The following is an 18,770-nucleotide window of genomic DNA, read 5'->3' as shown; positions in this document are numbered from 1 at the left end:
GTTGCTTCAGTGCTAGCTGATGAGTACTGTGGGCCTGAAGTATTTTTATTTCAACCATTCACATCTTCTCTGCTGGTCATAACAATCAGTAAAAGGTCTCAACTGACACTGAAGGTTAAACCAGAAGAGCTTCAGAAATTAGATTTATATGAAAAAATGATTTTGATGGTTGGGCTAACCGGTTTTCCAGCAACACCCTCCAAGTGTAACTATCTGGTGGCACAGAGCAGACAGGTTCCCTGAGAGCTTAGAGAGGAGTTTAATTCAGCTGGCTGCTATCAGGTTTTGATGCAATCTGCACGGGGCAAACTCAGCGGCCACAGCAGTGGCCATCAGGGCAGGCTGCCTGGTGCCAGTGCTGGGTCTCCTCAGGGCCAGTCAGTCATCTGGGATTTTCTCTGGTGTAGTCACAAAACTGATGAAACTTTATACATGTAAATATTCTAGTTCTGTGTTGTGCTTGGTTTGGAATAAAGTAACATAGTCACGACTGATTCAACACAGAGAACAGAGATCTTTCTTCCTTTGTTTTTATAGTCATAGACCTTCTGAGCAATCCAGGCAGAGAGGGCCCCATTAGGAGCTGGAGTCGTGCCTTGATGGCGCTTTGCTCTTGGGACAGACTTGGAAACATCCAGCAGGTGATTGAGGCAGGCAGTACCATTTCTCTGCAGTTTCTGTATTTGGTGTCTTGGTTAGGCATGTGGAGTGACAACAAAGCAATGGAACTTAATTATCACTCAGACTGACCAAGCTCTAGAAGCTGTCTCTCTATCTCACTTTGTGTTTCCATCTCCCTCCAAGGGGGTTAGAGCTTCATGCAAACTGAGAAAGACGGAGGGGCTAGACATGTGTCCCCTGCATTGACAGACAAGACGCCCCTAGGCAAACAAAACTCTTTTATGATCAGCGGACTTCTACCTGAAATGAAATCACCCTCTAGAAAAACTACTTTTTACAAGGTTGGACAAACCATTTTCACAAGGCTGAAACTCTGACCTCTCCAGACACTGGTAAAATCAGTATCCAAATTCATCACAGCAAGATTCCCCCAAAGGATTCTTCTGTCATTTCAGTCATAAGTGGATCATATAAAATATTTGCCGTATGGTAGTTTATTTGGCAAGGTCTTTCCTGCAAGGCTTTTGATGGCAAAGACCTTGCAAATGGTTTCAGGAGTGTTTGTAGGTCAGTTGTGCAGGATCTGGAATGACACAGGCAACTCAACTTACAAAAGTGTCCCGGGATTTGTGGATCGTTGCATTAATAACAAAGGAGAGGTTAGAGCAGATCACAAGAGACAGTCAGGATAATTTTACCTAGGTTAATCAAACTCATGATTTGGAGGCTGTATCCCACCCACACAACAGTTATACTCAGGCTTCCCATTTGCTTTTGAGCAGGCAAAAAACAACTGTTAGCTTCACTTCTCTATTTTGCTGAACAGCTCCTCAGCTCACATGAAATAGAGCTTCCCTTCCAACCACCAAATTTGCTGTCTAATATCAGCTCATACACACATTCTCCAAGATAAACACTTGATATGATCATTTAGGTGGCTTTTACACATATAGTTCATTACTGGTCCTTGATTGGAACCAGAAATAATTATAGTCAAGTATGTTGAGCAATAATATGTTGGGGAATTAGATTTGTGGGAATCAATTAAGGGATATTGAAACAGTTGAGAAGCCCTTATTGGATTATAGAAGCAGGATCACTGTTATGTTGGGAAGGGCTGCTGTCCTGGGACCAATTCCTTCTCAACTGTATTGACCAGCCAGTGTTACTTCCTGACATTATAGTAAGCAAAATAAAGAAAACAGCATCCATGTCTCACCTGGAAATTCGGAAGTTTTTCAACTCACTCTGAAAATTGAGATTTTAATGAATGACTAATTTTATAAGAGAGGACAACAGGAAGCCACCCAGTTATTCATTCCCAAGGAAAGAATCTCACTCTCACACTGTCAGAGCCTGACCAGTGCAGCTTCCTGCTCCCCTAACATCAGTGTTGTACCTGTCTTGTAGCTTCAGCTTTGCCGAGCTCCTACCCTTGCCATCACAGTACCCACACTTGTACTATTTGATGACAGAGATGATTCCAGTAACAACATCTTTCCAAGTTGCTCATTGTGATTCTCTGGTGTCTTCCTGGAATATTTTGGCTGTGAGAGTCTTGGTGCTGGCTCTCTTCCAAGGTTGAAAGACATCCTGTCCTTAAGGGCTGGCTGAAACACCCACACAAACAAACTTTTCTTGAAAACAAGATTTATTAAAAATAGGAGGAAAATCAGATCAAAGAGCATGATGTGCTCAACTTGGAAGGCCAGATAATCTGTATCGCAGAATATTAAAACTCTGGTAGAAGAAACTGCAAGTCTTTGTAATGAATCTGTCAAATCAGAGGGTGCCATCTGACTACCAATTAACAGATTCTTCAGCATCTGTATTTAAAACAGTGGGAAATTATTGGAACAAATGGATTAGTCTGAACTCAACAGTATGCAAAGTTTCAGAACAAACTTGGAAGGACAAAATAAGTAAAGAATTGTAGGTAAATATATCAAATGTAATAAGAATTTGCTAAAAATGGATCATGTCTATTTGATACTTTGCACTGTGAAGGTAGCTGAAGTTTTAGAGGAAATACAGCAGCTCTAATTGACGTGGACAGCAATAGAACTGCAGAGATGGTGCCACACAGGAATGTGTTAGGGAAGCTACAGAAGTTGAATGTTGCTAGCAGAACTCCTGAGGAATAGTCATGAGGCCAGTCTTACTTTAGACATGACCTTGGCTTAAAAAAAAAGAGTATGTGTTAATGGCTTTACACTGACATGTTATTAAGAGAGGCATCATCAATAGAGAAGATCGCAATGTGATACAGGAAGACTGGAGCAGCCTGTTGGTCTGGAGTAGTTGAAATGGGATGAAATTTAATAGATCACTGCAAGGTCATGTGCTCAGGACTAATAACGAAGAGAAAAAGATCTGATTCAGGTAGGAGACATTCCTGCAATGAAAACAACAGATAGGAACTGGAAGTGGAAAGTTCTTTGGGTGTCTGAGCAGTGAAGGTCCAACACAGACTCCCCAGAGGTGTAGTGGGAAAGCTCTAAATGTTCTTAAGAGAATGTTTAATAAGTTTATGTGTGGGGTCTTGGCATGGATGTTATGTCTTTTCTGCTGTCTTGATTTTGTAGGCACTTCACATCATAGTGTCTGATGCTTTAACTGAATGAAAATAGGTAATACCAGTGTGGGAATTCATGGGAAATTATGTAAACAGTAGTCAAGGTGCGAACCCGATTTATATGATGTGCCTGTTGTAAACTGAGTTCCTGTGAATAGCTGTGGGCACTGAAAGAATGAATAATCTCACCTCCAGTCCTGGGTAGGAAGGGTCTCTGCTGAAGGATCTTCTGTTCTTGTCTCCAGGCACACTAGAGGAAGCGGCGATAACCAATTGAGTCTATAAACATTTTGATGGATGAAGCCTGGGGTAAAAACATCTCTTGCCTAAGGTATCCATGCAGAAAGCCTGTCTTCTCACACATTCCTGTTTGCCTTGGTAGGGTCACATCCAACTGTGCTGAGGGAAGCTTCAGCATCTCACACGCAGCATGGGGAACAAACAGGGGAATTACAGATCCCTGTAGGACTACAGTCTCCCTGGGATCTCAGAGATGTGCTGGGATGGCTCATGTGGCCAAGTGCTGCCATGCACGCAGAGCAGCAGGAATGCCTGGGCCTCTGCCTGGGGACAGATGAGGAGCCAGCTGAGAGTTTATGGGTCAGGATTAGTTGGCAGATCAATCCAGCTGAGGTTGTGGGGGGTTTCCACTACAGACCTCCTGATCAGGAAGAAGTAGATGAGGCTGCATTCAGACAGCTGAAGGAAACCTCACTTTCACAGGCCATGCTCCTCATGGTGGGTCTTCAACCACCCTAATATCTGCTGGTGGAATAACACAGCAGGGCACAGGCAATCCAGAAGGTTTCTGGAGTTCATTGGTGACAAAGTCCTGGCACGGTTGATTGAGGAGCTGATGAGGAGAGGTTCTCTGCTGGACCCGATGTCCAAACAAGGAAAACAATGTGTAGGTCAGGAGCAGCCTTGGCTGCAGTGACCTTGAGGTGATGGAGTTTGGGATCCTGAGAGGAGGGAGCAAAGCAAAGAAGAAGATCACAAGCCTGGATTTCAGGAGAGCAGACTTTGGTCATTTTGGGGATACACTTGGAAGAAGCCTACAGAATATGGTCCTGGAAATGAGGAGTCCAGGAGAGCTCATTGATATTCAAGGATCACCTCCTCTAAGCTCAAGAATGGTTCATGATCAGCATGAAGTCCAGCTGGAGGCCATTCACTAGTGATATACCCCAAGGGTTGATACTGGGTCCTATACTGTTAAACACCATCGTTAATGGCCTAGTGCACCCTCGGCAAGTTTGCAGGTAATGTAAAAGCGTTGAGAAGTGATTGATAGACTAGATGGGTGTCCTGCCATTCAGAGGGACATGGGCAGCCTGGAGAATTGGTCTGGCAGGAACTTCATGATATCCAGCAAAAAGAAAAGTCAAGTCCTGTACCTGAGGACAAATAACCCCATGCACCAGTATAGTCTGGGGACCAACTGCCTGGAAAGCAGCTTTGCAGGAGAATTATTTGGGAGTCCCAGTGCACTACAAGCTGAACATGAGCCAGCAGTGTGCCCTTGCAGCAAAGGAGGTCACCAGTGTCCTGGGCTGCATTAGGAAGAGCATTGCTGACAGGCCAGGGAGGTGGTCCTTCACTCTGCTCAGCTATGGTGAGACCCATCTGGCATGCTGGATGCAGTGCTAGGGATTGTTCAGCCTCATGGAGAGATGACTTGGGGATTTTATCAATCATCAGCACTTGATGGTAGGGAGTAATGATCGGACTCTTCCCAGTGCTGCCTAGTAACAGGATAAAGGCAATGGAGACGAAATACAGGAAATTCCATTTAAACATTATTTTTTTTACTGTGAAGGCAGTTAAATACTGGAAGAGGTTGCCCAGAATGTGGAGTCTCCATCCTTGGAGATATCCAAAACCCAGCTGAGCAACAGTCCTGGGCAACCTGCCCTACCTAATCCTGCTTTGATCCGAGGGTTAAGACTAGGTGATCGTCAGAGGTGTCTCCAACCTCAGTGATTCCATGATCTCTGCTTTCGCATTACCAAGTTAGCCATGAATATGCTTTCTCTGCTGTGTATATTCTCCCTTGTGTAGTGGGGAAAGAGCTTTGCACATCAGGGAGCACTAAGCTATGAGCTAACATAAACTGTCTGCTCCGTTTCCCTCTCTGGGCCTACTTGAGATTTTTTGCTAAGACAGTGACCATCACAATCTCCAAATAATGTTTATCAGCCTGATACCAAAGAAACAGTGAAATTTGTTTACATATTTACAGACACACGTCTGATTGAACTGATGCAGGGAAAAGTTCAGACATTAAATATTCCCAATTTAATTGTAGTCTTCATCCATTAGCCAAAATGTCACTTCCTTTTCTCTGTAATCATGTTAATTTAATTCTTGAGCATCTTTCCATTTTCATAGGTTGTTGCTTCACTGAGTCAGGTTCACGTACTAAATTGAATAACAGTGAGCTCCTAGAGCAAAACTGTATGAGATTTAGAGATTGGCAGAGCCCTTCTTATTGCATTGTAAATATAATGGAGCTTTTTTCTGTGCATTTCACAACTAGTCCTAGCTACAAACAAGAAAGATATATTGTCCTGTATGAGATACATTGTTCATTCAAGGCACACATAAGCTTTTGGCACTAAGCCTCTGCTTCGGTAAAGAGACTAATTTTCCTTCCAACCACAGTATCTTTTCATTCCTAGATGTATATAAAAGGAGAAATACCCGTTCTACCTCCAGTTCTCCTTCATGATTTTTGGACAAATACTCTGATGGAGAAAGGTATTGGATTTCAGACAGCTGTTTTCCTTCCTGACTCATGTTACAACAGCCATCCCCAAGTTTTTCCAATTGTAAATCCACTTACAGACCAGCAAGTAATCCAAAAATTGATCTGGGATGGAATTAAGTTTCTATTGGGCTTTCAATGCCTTTATAACTACTGCAGTCCCAGTTTTATTTTACAACTACTCTGGAAACCTCTGTCTCAGGACATATTTTGGGTTAAAACACAAATGTAATGGAGTCCTCCCTAAAATAAAGCTTATTTTTCTCAGTTCCTTGAGATTAATCAGGCAATTGTCCTTTGCTGTGCCTTTCACTTGCTCATCATTACCTACCTTGACATTTTTATATCTTATGAAGTGAAATTTGATAAGCTCCAACATTGTCTTTAAAACTTTGAGGACTTCAGGTCAGTCCAGCTTTTCTGTACTTCATGCTCACTCATTCTCTGGCCTGGCAAATCGCAGCAGTTTCCCATACCACTAATAGCTGCATTTGGGCTGGGGTCCAGATCTCAACTCTGGACTCTGGGGTTCAAGTAAAAGATGAAGGACTGGATTGGTTGGAGAAGAGAGGAAGACAAACTTGAATGCCTTCTTAAGCCTTAAATTGTGTCGGATTCTGTATAAATACAAGTGGATCCATGTGATGCCTGTTTTTCTGTTGTTATATTTGATCAACAGAAAGAAGGGGACAAAGAGAGACCCAAGCTAGCAGTTGCCATTGCAGAAATGGTTTGAGTGCACCTCTTCAGAAGAGGCAATATTCTGCCATCATCTCTCCCCTGAATGCCCTCTCCTGTCTGTCCATGGGCTTCTGAGTCCAGCTGACCTTCTGTTTCTCCTGGGTCCTACCAGCCTCTCATTAGATCCTCATCATGCTCCATTCACTCATTCAGTCCCTATTTACTCTCTTCTTGTATTTGTCTTTGTACCTGAATTTTTCCTTCTCCTCTGCCATCATCCTGTGGCAATGTCTGTACCTGTCAGTTAAACAGTGCCAGGAGACGTTTGGGGGGCTGGACCTCAGCTGTCTGTCCTGTCTTATTGTCAGCACAGGTTCCACTCCTCGTATTGGATGAAGAGGTCGGGCTCTCTCCTTGACAGTTCAGGAGTGAGGATAGGCCAAGTATCATTCCCAATAGACATCTCATATATCACTGATCATATTTTGGAGAGTAAAACAGGTCAATAGACTAGAAAGGGGCAATTGTGAACAAATAGCCCAGGAATAGTTTTAGGCACTTTTCATTTACTATCATCAACCTTAAGGCATTTCTGTGCTTAAAGAACATGAAAAACATATTGTACTTCATTCCAAAAATTGTATTAAAAGCAATCAGATGCTTGTTGATATCCTGCAAGTGCTGTGGAGATTTCAGACCAGCCCACTTTGGGTTTTGTCTTCTGTTCCCTTTCTTCACTTGTGTGTGCCTTCTGTATACCTTGATCAGTGAAAGGGTCATAGAACAGCCTATTTTTGCTCAATTTCTAACAGAAAAGGTCTATGTTCTCATTTGGAGGAGAGATTGCAGCAGATGTGGGTATATACAAGTCAGGAGAGTAGTGAAGTTGCTACAGCACAGCTTTAGTATGGGGTTTGTGGTGGCCCAGCCAAGATCCTGAGTGCTAATGGAGGTGTAAAGCCCCCTCTGATGCTTGTACTGACTTGACTCAGCATTCCCAGTACCTATATAGCTAGACCAGTGCTACTTCTGTCTGTATGGGTGAAATCACATTGCAAATTGTGGAAGGGACATGTACACAGAGGATAGGAGTAGATACATAGTTTTTAGTGCACCAAAAGGTGAGCAGAGAGGTGACACTGTTAGTAGATGACAGAGCTACTTAGTTTAGCCCAGGCCAAGTAAGACGATGGGGAATTTCATAGGGCCCAATCACACAAGAGGAACGGGCAGCGTGTTCAGAGGTGAGGCTGAAGGATAACAAATTAATTGCACTTGCTTTTATGTGTTATAATCCTCCCCTCTGATTGAGTGTGGAAAAGCTCACGGGAGGTTAAGGGCGTCAGGGAGGGCTCAGATAGTGCTGACTGCAAAGATCAAACATATTCTTCCCTGTCAAGTGTGACCATGGAGTGAAGTCTGAAAAACCTTCAAGGTGCTACTGCGGAAATCCAAGCACTTCACGTAGGTGAGAATGTGATGCAGCCATCATTGCCTGCCAAGTGGGGCACCTTTGGTAAGCTGGCTGCCGTAATTCCTCACTTAGGGGAAGGCACATGCCTGAGACAGGGTAAAACTCTGGTGCTTCCAGAGCCCTGAGATTGCCTCTCTCCACATCAAACAACAGCAAGCTTGTTGCTCAAAAATAGCTTGGGCTCACAGACGTGGGAGCAGGTGTTGGTGGTAGGGTCTGTGCTCATCCATTTTGGTCTCTGAGTCCTGTAGTAGTATTCACATGATCATAGAGCTGCCCGTGGAAGGATGGAGCTGTGCCTGAGTACGTGTGGCATCTTCTCATGTGATGGAACCTTACCCTACCATTGACAGTAAGCATGGCCAAGGGAAGTGTCCTGGGTTGAGTGAGTGGTGGGGTTTTTTTGGTGGCAGGGGAGGGGGCTATCGGGGCGTCCCCCTGTGAGAAGCTTCTCGAAGCTCCCCCAGCTCCACGTCAGCTCCACCTCTGCACCAAAACTGAGCCCATCAGCTGCGCCTCTGCGATAACATATTTAAGAAGGGACGTGGTGACGGGCAGTGGGACTGGTGAGGAGGAGTGGCTGCAGCTGTGTGAACACCAAGGTCAGTGGAGGAACGGAGGAAGAAAGGAGGGGGGAGGTGTGCCGGAGCATGTGGGGGTGTCCCACGCCGGAGCAGCTCGGGAAGGGCTGCAGCCGTGGGAGGGACTCCAGTTAGAGAAAGTTGGTGACCCATGACGGAGCAGTGTGGGGAACGCTGCGGCCCATGGGAGGAATTCAAGTCAGAGAAAGTTTGTGGAGGACTGTCTCCTGTGAGAGGGGGACCACGATGGAGCAGGGGGGAACAAGTTCCAGAAGCTCCCCCCACCGCAGATGGCAGAAGCAGCAGCACTGACTGCACCCCCCATTCCCTGCCCCTGTGCCACTGGGGGAGGAGGTAGAGATATCGGGAGCAGAACTGAGCCCGAGAAGAAAGGAGGGGTGGGGGGAAGGTGTTCTCAAGATGTGGCAATGCTTCTCACTGTCCTACTCTGTTATGTGTTGTTAGTGTCTGTAATAAATGTATGTTCTTTTTTTTCCTTCCCCTAACAAGTCTGCCTTTTGCTCGTGACCATAAAGGGGGAATTTTTCCCCATCCCAGTCCTATCTCTAACCCCAAGCCTGGCTCTCTGTCCCTTCTCATTGCCGGAAGAGAAGGGAGAGAGAGTTGCTGCGTGGTGGTTGGATGCCGACCAGGCTCAAACCACGACAGGAAGAGACTCTCTGCAGTGCCCCCTCCCAGTCCTTTTCATACCCCAACATGATGCAGTATTGAAGTGCTGGGTTGTCTCTGGACTGTAAAGCCTAGCTTTCAGATTTACTGTAAAAGCAGTGAATATTTTCTGAAAGCACCTCACAAGAGAATGAAGCTTTGTAAAAACAACTAATTCTTATTGCTCTAGGAGGTGATTTGTGATAAGGCACGAAGGAGAGAGCCACTTTCAGAAATGTGAAGGCTCTTCAGTTGCTATCAGCAAAGGGAGTGCATGTTAGAGTGTGTGCTGGTTTATATATATGTGGTGCTATTTCTGATGGTTACCATAACAACACTTGCGTCCTGTGATATATGTTCTGCCTTGTGAAGTACAAACACACAGGGGTGCTTGGAAGTGACTTCTCAAAGAAAAGCCTCTGATGCCCCCACGTTCCTGCACGTGCACCCTAGCCCAGCTCTTGCCACAGCCCTTCATCTGCTGGTACCTGCTCCCAGCCACTCGTACTCTGTAACACAAAGTGGAGAAATAACACAGGGCAAGGTACTGTGGCAGTAGTCAGTGTTTATAGGAAGATGTTTCAGATTTCTTTTTTACCTTCTTTTTAGCAGGATTTGGCCCCCACCTGCCATTCATAAAGCAAGGTAATGAATTAGAGACCATTGCCTATTTCTGCCTGCAGCACAGACCTTGATGTGAGTTGCAAAAAAACAGAGGTACTCGGGAGTTGTCTTTTACCCTTGAACAACAGCTCTTTCACAGACTTCAAAATCTGGCTAAGAAAAAATGTAATAAAGCAATGAATTACCTTGCTGTGTCCTGGGTAAATGTGTCTTCAGGGGGTCTTATGGAATGAGGAGAACATAAAACTGGTGCAGTGTAAATCGTAGTGTGGCTTAGAGAGTTAGTATTGGGAGTGCATGAAGCTCTGAGCCAAAGGAAGGTGGACAGACTGGATCCTTCTTTCTCCTGAATAAGATCTAGAGGTAGGCCATGAAACTGGTGGGAGGCATGTTTCAGAACAAGCAAGAGGAGGAGATGGTTCTTCAGTGAACATGTAGCTCAGCTGTGACTGGTGTTAATGCAGCACTGTCTGTGTTATACTGTTATTAATAATTGACATATCATTCAATTATTTTGACCACATAAGATGTCATTATTCATGTTCTGTCAAGTGATGTTATCTGACTGCTGAGAATTAATTTGCAAAGTTTCCTTCAAACCTGTGAATCCCCTCCACAGCATCTCTATTTGTTGCAGACATTCATTTGATCAAGTCATGAGTTCTTAGTACCAACCCATGTTTTGCTGCATATATTCCTCTTTTCCATCACAAAATTATAGTATATAAATGCACTCAATTATCATTACATTAAAAATATTCCCCAAGTTGGCTCTTAGAATGCAGTGGTACTGACAAATAATGATCACTGGTGTCATGTCAACACAAGCGAAAGCAATTATTTTTCAGCCATCTAACACCACAAAAGCAGATGTAGGAAGAAACTACCAATTAAAGATGAAAATACTTAAGGTCAAGTATATAGTCTATGATTAAACTGATACTTAATGCACAATTTTTCTTTCAGTATTTTGTTGAGCTCTTTCCCTATATTACTAAAAATGTGCTGTTTGAAGCTCTTTGGTTACAGGTTTCAGACCACTCCTACTTTATTATTGGGCTTGTGTTTTTAGAGTGAGTTGGTTGGCTGGACCCTGGGCATTAGCTTATCTCTTGAAATCTTAAATGCATCAGGCAAGCATCAGCAGTCAGATATAATTGCATTTTGTCTACTGCTCTTCAGCTGGTCATGGTTTATGACAAAGCAACAGTTCCCCAGAAGATAATTCCTTTGCTCAGGCATCTCCTCCTTGTCTCCCCCCACACTCCAAACTCCATTTCATCCACGTAACACGAACACAACCCTAAATACTTTCAGGGAAGGAGACTGAATTTATGCAGTTCTAAATGAGAAATCTTGTTCCCAGCCATGTGAATCAGATTTGGGGCAACAGGACTGGAGGGTGCAAGGTGTCCATGGCTTCCCCAAACAATAATTCTCTTGACTCATGTTTCTGAAGCAGCTGCTGTCTCAGAGATAGAGGATTGACCTCTGGCAGGAGTCGTCTAATGATTTATTTGACTTAGGGCATCAAGACAGCCCCATAAAATTCAGTGCAGAAGAGGGCAATATTGAAGTTACCAAGCAGCAGAAAATGCGGTATTTACATCTAAACCACAGAGGTCTTGGGCAAGGAGACAAAAGCACAGGAGCTTTTCCTGAGTGTTGGGTACACTTTGTACCCAACCCCATAGAGGGTAAGAAAATGGAAATCATTAAGTGTGCATTTTTAAAAGACGTCAGTCTTGAAAACTCAGTTGCACACTTGCTGTGTTATTTTCTGATACTCCTGAAGCCAGCGAGAGTAATGTATCTCTCGTATTACTAGAAGGCTTCTGAAAGCACCACTCATCCTCTTTAACTTCAGGTGGCTGCACCAGAAACAACTCCATCTGACCCAGTCACCACAGTCCCCTTTTCCAGGCCAGGGGGAGAGATGGATACTTGCACCAGTGATCTGTCAGATGTACTGCACACATCTGTTTTAGGATAAGATGATCTGTTTTCTCCGTGCCTCTCTGGTGGGATGGCTAATTCAGCCGCAGACCTCTGTGCTCAGACATACCCATATCCAGTACCCTTGGAAACTGGTACAGATCCAGAGGCATAAAGCCATTGTGAAGGCAACTTGTACTGAAGTTGTGCTTGTGCAACCACGAACAGGCTGGAGCTCTTGTTTTTGTGACACTTGAGAGGGGAGTTGCTCTCCGAAAGAAGCAATGTGCCTGCTAGTCCAGCTGCTTGTAGAGGCTGGGTGGCACTGCTTGCAGACCCAAGACTCAGATCTACATCCATTGCTGTCACTATTAGGAATCTAGAAGTCAGCCTTCACCATGATATCTACATATATAAATAGGGCAAAACCCAGTACAGTTGAGCTACCAAATGTAAACATCCTCAGCAGGATCCTCTACAAAAGTGAGAGATGACACTGATTTTTACACCAAGGACTTGGCAAGGACATGACAGTGTGCAAGGATAGTCACTGATGTGCAGGGGGGGCTGTTTCGGGATGTGACTGAGTTTTTAGTCTCTCCTCTCCAGAAGAGGGGTTTTGTGTTCTCGTGAAGGAGCTCCCTTGCTGTTCCTATGTGACATCAGTCTATAAAAGCACCATACTGGAGCAGACCACAGTGCTGCCAGCCCAGTCCCCTGCCTGTGAGAAGGCACAGCCAGAATCTGAGGGAAAGGGTGTCTAAACATTGCAAGTGTACAGTGATGTTTCTCTCCATGGGTCTAAGCTCAGCTTCATTCTGTGATTCTCTCAACTTCCACAAAACCCTGAGACAACAAATTCACAGTTTAGTTATGTGTCATGAAATTGTACTTCCATTTATTCTTTTTAAACTTGCAGCCTGCTCTGTTCATCCCTCCATTCTTGTTCTTCACTCACTCCCTCCACCAAGATCTCCTCTCTCTCCAGACTGGAGAGTCCATATCAGTTTAGTGTCTCCTTGTGTGGAAGCTATACACTTTTAGGGATAGAGAAGTGAGAACTGAGTATTGTTTTCAAAATACAGGCCCACCATGGATTAATGGAGTGGTTTAATAATGTTTGCAGTTTAATTCTCTGTTCCTTTGCTGACATTTGATTGCTTTCACATTGTTAAGCATTGAACTGTTATTTGCAGGAAATAACTGTAAGGACTTCGAGATCTCTTCCCTGAGTGGTAATAGCTAATTCTGAGCCCGTCACTGTTTATATCTATAGCTAGAGTTGTTTTTCTGTGTGCATTACTTTGCATCTATCAACACTGAATTTCTTCTGCCATTTCATTGCCAGTCACTTAGAATGATGGCATACTTTTGCAGTTCTTTACCAGCAGGTTTTATTTTCAGTACTTGAAATTACTTTGTGTTATGACTACTTCTGTCAGCTCACTAATCATTTGCTCTTTCAGGTGGTTTTTGACTATGGTGAGCAGCTCGAACTCCATCAGTAGCTTCCCACCCCCTGTTTCCTGTGTCTTAACCGGTTGGTAGCCTATGAGACCTTCCCTCTTACCTGCAGTTAATAATGAATGATAAATAGCTGATACTGATAAAAATCCAAGCATGGAGATATACTGGCCCCATGAAGGAAACTCCTCTATCGTGCAGGGCGATGCCTGCAGCTGGTGGGGTGGGCTGCCTGCTGGAGCTCACCGTCCTAGCAACTGCAAGAGGAGTTCATGGTGGCAAGCTCAGGTCTGGATATCTCTGTATTAGCTACCTAAAATGGGTTGGAAATTTAAGGTTGCTGGTTTTCTCTAATTCATACTGTTTGTGTGTTAATTCATGGTTTATTAGAGTCCCTGCCAGTTTGCCTAGTGCATACCAAGGAGTAATGCAGCACTTTGATATCCGAGATTCTTTAGGGTGAACACCATCTGCTCTTAGTAAATTGTTATTATTAGTTTATCAATTTTTCTGAAGAACTCTTCATCTGCTGCTTCAGTTTAAGAGTCTTTCCAATTATTAAGGGATTGGAGCATCTGTCATGCGAGAAGAAGCTGAGAGCACTAGGGATATTTAACCTCAAAAAGCAGTGGCTTTATCAGTCTGTTTAAATACCTCTTGGCAGGGGGAATACAGAAGATGGAGCTGGACTCTTCATAGTGGTGCCCAGTGAAAGAGCATGAGGCAATGGGCAAAAATTAAAATATAGATTTCCCTTAAATATTAATACTTTATTTTATTTTATTTTATTTTTATTTTTTTACTGTGAGGATGGTTGAACACAGGCACAGGTTTCCCAGATAAGTTGTGGAGGCTTCAGCCTTGGAGATACCCAAAACTCCAAATGGGTACAGTTAGCAATCTGCTCTAGCTGACCCTGCTTTGAGCAGAAGGTTTGGATGGATTATCTCCAGACGTGTCTTCAGCCTCAGTTTTTCAGTGATACCACCACGTAATGCAGGCTGTAACAGTGAGACCCTCCCCAAGCTCTGCAGTGAATATTCCTGCAAACATGAGCTGTTTTGTGGTGGCCTTGCCTTTCTTGGGCACTCCCTGTACACCTTAATCATCTTTTAGTTTTTATAGGCTCTCTGGTAGGTTTTTGGCTTCTGGAAAAGGCTTTTAGTTTTTATTCTTTTCAGAATATTGCTTCTTCAAACATTTTCTGGCCTTATCATGACCGGATTTTGTGCTGTTTTCTGTTTTTCTCATTTGGACACAATTTCCACTTTCTGAAGAATGTAATTTTACTCCTAATAGTCGCTGTTACTCTTCTATTTAACCACGAGAACTCCTTTCTGGTCCTTTTTATAGGTGATAAATATTTACTCTAAGCCCCTAATATGGTTCCTTTATGTAATTTCCTTGCCACCTCCAAGCAGTTTATCTTTTTGGTTCCTTGTCCTGGTTTTGGACGGGATAAATCACCTTTCGGAGTGCCTTTTAACATTGTCAGCTTGGATTACACATCTAACTTTAAAATAAGGGTAGTTTTAGCCTGTGAATCCCTGCTGTGTGCGACCTGCCCCATTCCTAGTATTAAAAAAAAGCTGTTTTCTTGCCTGGAAACTACAAGACTGTGTAGGACTCTAGCGAAAAAATTGAGGCTTGTCTTCATCCATTTCACCATCTCTGCATAATATGGATTAATTTACTGACAGTTATGTCTAATTAATTGCATGAATAAATAAATATTTTATGTTAAAGTTCTTCATAAAACCACCTGCTTGACTTTTTTTCCCAGTAGCTGATACTGAAGGTCTTCACTGTTATTCTGTTAAAAATGAACAAACCTCTTCATATGAGCTTGATAGATTTGGGGAAATAACTCTACTTTGTCAGCCATATATTACTGTAACAAGAAGGAGGGTGTCATCACCGAGAACCCAAACAGCCCAACAGTGGCTTGCTTTCATTACTGGTGATTTATATTGATTATTTTGAATTTAAAATTGTACTTGATGTAACTGGATATTTGGGACTGTGAATCGCACACAGACACTACTGGGACAAGTACCAACGTCTATAGTGTAGCCTTGGCAGGTGCTGTTCATTGGTGTGATGGATTCGGTGCCTGCTCAGCATGGGTGTAAATGTGGGGAGACTAATAAAGCCTCATCCCCTTTGTCCCTGCCAGAACATCCACCTGGTGACCAAGTGGCTGAGTCCCCTGGAGAAGAAGCTGGAACAGCACGGTGAGGGCAGCCACCAGGATTTCCGCGTCTTCCTCAGCGCAGAGCCGGCCCCCTGCCCTGACAGCCACATCATTCCGCAGGGCATCCTGGAGAACTCCATCAAAATCACCAGCGAGGCCCCGGCTGGGATGCACGCAAACCTGCACAAAGCCCTCGACAACTTCAGCCAGGTAGGAGCGCAGCGGGGCTGGCGCGGAGCTGCTGGAGGGCCGGGCCGGGCGGGGGGTGGGCGGCACTGCTGCTCCCCCGCAGCAGATGTGTGAGCGCCTTTGCACCGCGCGGGCTCTGGATCCGGCAGCCCCCTCCTCCCTTCTCCAGGAGCTGGACACAGATCTCTTCTGAAGCGCCGATTTCCCCAGGAGAGGACTCCGGTAATCCCGAGTGGCCTCTTTCTTGCAGGTCACGGGATACCAGACTTCTGCCTGCTTTAATCATTTCCTCACCAATGTATGATCCTTAGAATCGATGATTTTGTTACAGAATCAAACTAATGAACGCAGCATTTGGGAGACTTGTCATGTTTCAATTTGATTGATGTGTCTGTATCACTCCTTTTTGGACTGGCAAGCGACATATTGCATCTAACCCTCAAAGACATGGTGAGGCAAGCCAGTTAAACCTTGCTTTTTTGCCCTTCTGTTTAACCAGGGTTAGAGGTTCAGAGCTGCTGATAATCACATCCCGCATCGCTCTTCAGAGCAGCTCAGGGGGACTTGGTGATCTGTGCCCAAAGGCCATTCAGCTAAAAACCTTGCTGACATCAGAACTGTTGCAAATTAGAGCTGAAATATCCCTGCAGGGAGGACTTGTTTTGCCAGATGAGGGTAAAGTAGGCCACCTTGAGAACTGCTGGCCCACAAGAATAGCCAATGGCAGGTTTCTTGCTTTTATTGCATGGTGGCCACACGCACCCACTCCTGTTACAGCAGGCACTGTCCCCACTCTTTGTTGTTGGAACCGCAGCTGAGTCTCTTGTGCAGGGGACCCAAAAGCCAAGCATGTGGGAATGATGGGAAGCATTGTTTTCATGGTGCTGCAGAGGGAATGGATCAGTGTCAGAGTCCTCGTAATGCAGTGATGAAATGAGCCTGCTCTGTGGCCGCGCTCGGCAGCTCGGGGCACCGCAGGCCCGTGGGGCGGGCGCCAGGAGCGCCGCAGGGAACGGCCGGTGCGCCGAGGCGTGCGGGAGCCTGGCGAGCCTCCCGGCGGGAGCAGCCCTGCTTCTGCTGACCCCGTTTGCTGCATGACACTAAGGGCTAAGGGCTGACCGCTTGCATTTGTGACGATACCTTTCCTAGAGACACAGACCGTTGCGTTCTGCTGCCCTGAGCACTCATTGCATTTGTTCACACGTCACCGTGACCTTGGCATGACAAGCTCTCACAGCAAGACCCTGACTGTTAAACCTAGAGCAACCAGAAGGGCCTGAAGGTACCTTCATCCCTCAGATTGCCTTTTTGGATCTCTAGTTCTGAAGTTACTATGGCCTCTTCACTCTGCTGATGGCTGTTCTGGGAACATGCAGGGCAAACATTGCAGGTTTGCTTTCTTTTATCTCCATACAGCCTCTTGTCATTTGGGACCAGGCAAGAGCAACACCAGTCTATTATGGATGCCAGGCACTGGTCCATGGGGCAGAGAAATGGGGGCAGCTCACAACTATTTTTGTGCTTAGATGTTGGTATGGAGGGAATCTCAAGTGCAGGAGCTAACATTGCTGAGCAGATGAGGTGGGGAAGGACAACGTAAGGATTAATGTGAGTAGTCTGGAAAGATTATTCCATTTTTATCTATTGTCATTCATTATCTTGAACTCCATGAAATGTCCTGGAGAGCAAGGAAGGGGAGCACCTTCACCCCAAGTGACCTTTTCATCCTGCCTGTGGTCATTTCAGTCGCTAATTAGCATTTTCTAAATTGCTGGAGTATTATAAAACATCTCATCAGAAGTTCTGGAGTGAGTGGGTGGGGCCCCTTTACACCTCATTTCCCTGCTTTATACAGAATGGGCGTTCAAATTTAGCTTTCAGCTGAAATCTACAAAGAAGTTCCCTTATTCTGTGTGGGGAATATTCTGCTTTGTAGCTGAAGAAAAATGCACAACTAGAGAGGCTGAATGAGGCTGAGCTGGATTCTTACTCAGAGTTCATTCAGGTAAGCTCCCCTCGAAGTCCAGGGATGTTTTCTAAAGTAAGAGAGGTGCTCAGCACATACTTGAACCAGTTCTTCATCAGGTTGCTGATAATGAAGGGAGCTTAGAGTGCTGTCTAAGGGGAAAAGGGGTTGGGTTGTTCTTGATCACCTATGCAGTTAGTCAACATCTTGCAGACTTTAGAGTAATGGATTCCCCCTTTTCAGCAGAGACCCTGAGCTCTGATACGCTCCCAGGCTGATTAGAGATCTAACATTGGGGGGTTTTAAGATAAAGACAATGAAGGGAAGTCACGTGCGTGCTCTTTGTAGTCTTTGTTGTGTAACAGAATAGACTTAAAGGGGCTGTAACTGGGGGAGGGAGGACAGAGGGGCTGGTGTATCTACTCCCTTCTTGCTCAGATGTACACATCAGAGACGCTGTGCCCTGGATATGCTATTCCCAGGGAGGGTTTGCAGACGTGTGGATGAAGGTGCAGACAAGCCCTTCCCAACATGTTCATCCCCCAGGCCTGGGTTGATCTGTACTTTCAGCTGTGGGAGATCCCATCACAGGGGATCCACTGCCCAGCCACAATGCTCTTGCCAAAGCAGTGCAAGCTGTGCCAGCCTCCACCTGGCTTCAGCCACCAGAAAAGGGGTTCAGCTTACCCCGTGAGAGCTGAGCTTCAGCCTCATGCCATGCAGACAGCTCCAGCCCTTCATCCCTTCTGCTGTTCTGCTTTCCCGTAACATCGCTGTTCACACTGCTGGGAACAGGCATGGCTGCCCAGGCTTCCCCTCGCTGCCCGCCTGCTAAGACGTCACGCCCAGCACCAGCCAGAGTTCTTTGGAGACCAGTTCCCTTTGTTCATTTTCATTGATTAAATGACTCAGGCTCCCGCCCCTCCACCTCCGACATCATGAATCTGCCAAGTCCATTGTAGACATTCAAACTTCAAGTGTCACTTGGGAGTTGGGAAAGGAAGCACCCGTTGCTGTGCTGGCTTTAAAG

At 45.1% G+C, this 18,770-nt stretch overlaps 1 protein-coding gene across 1 annotated transcript in view; it reads left to right on the top strand.

Moving 5' to 3' along the window:
* Positions 1–18,770, top strand: part of LOC104359809 (dynein axonemal heavy chain 9) — a 105,499-nt gene that overhangs the window by 66,682 nt on the left and 20,047 nt on the right. The window contains exon 16 of the mRNA XM_042802655.1: positions 15,568–15,795. Within this exon, the coding sequence (XP_042658589.1) occupies positions 15,568–15,795 (228 nt within the window). The remainder of the gene's footprint in view (positions 1–15,567; positions 15,796–18,770) is intronic.

Source organism: Tyto alba, unplaced genomic scaffold, assembly GCF_018691265.1.
Source record: "Tyto alba isolate M040663 unplaced genomic scaffold, T.alba_DEE_v4.0 Super-Scaffold_39, whole genome shotgun sequence".
Taxonomy (NCBI): Eukaryota; Metazoa; Chordata; class Aves; order Strigiformes; family Tytonidae; genus Tyto; species Tyto alba.
The sequence above is the reverse complement of the archived record's forward strand: the minus strand, read 5'-3'. Positions and strand labels throughout refer to the sequence as shown.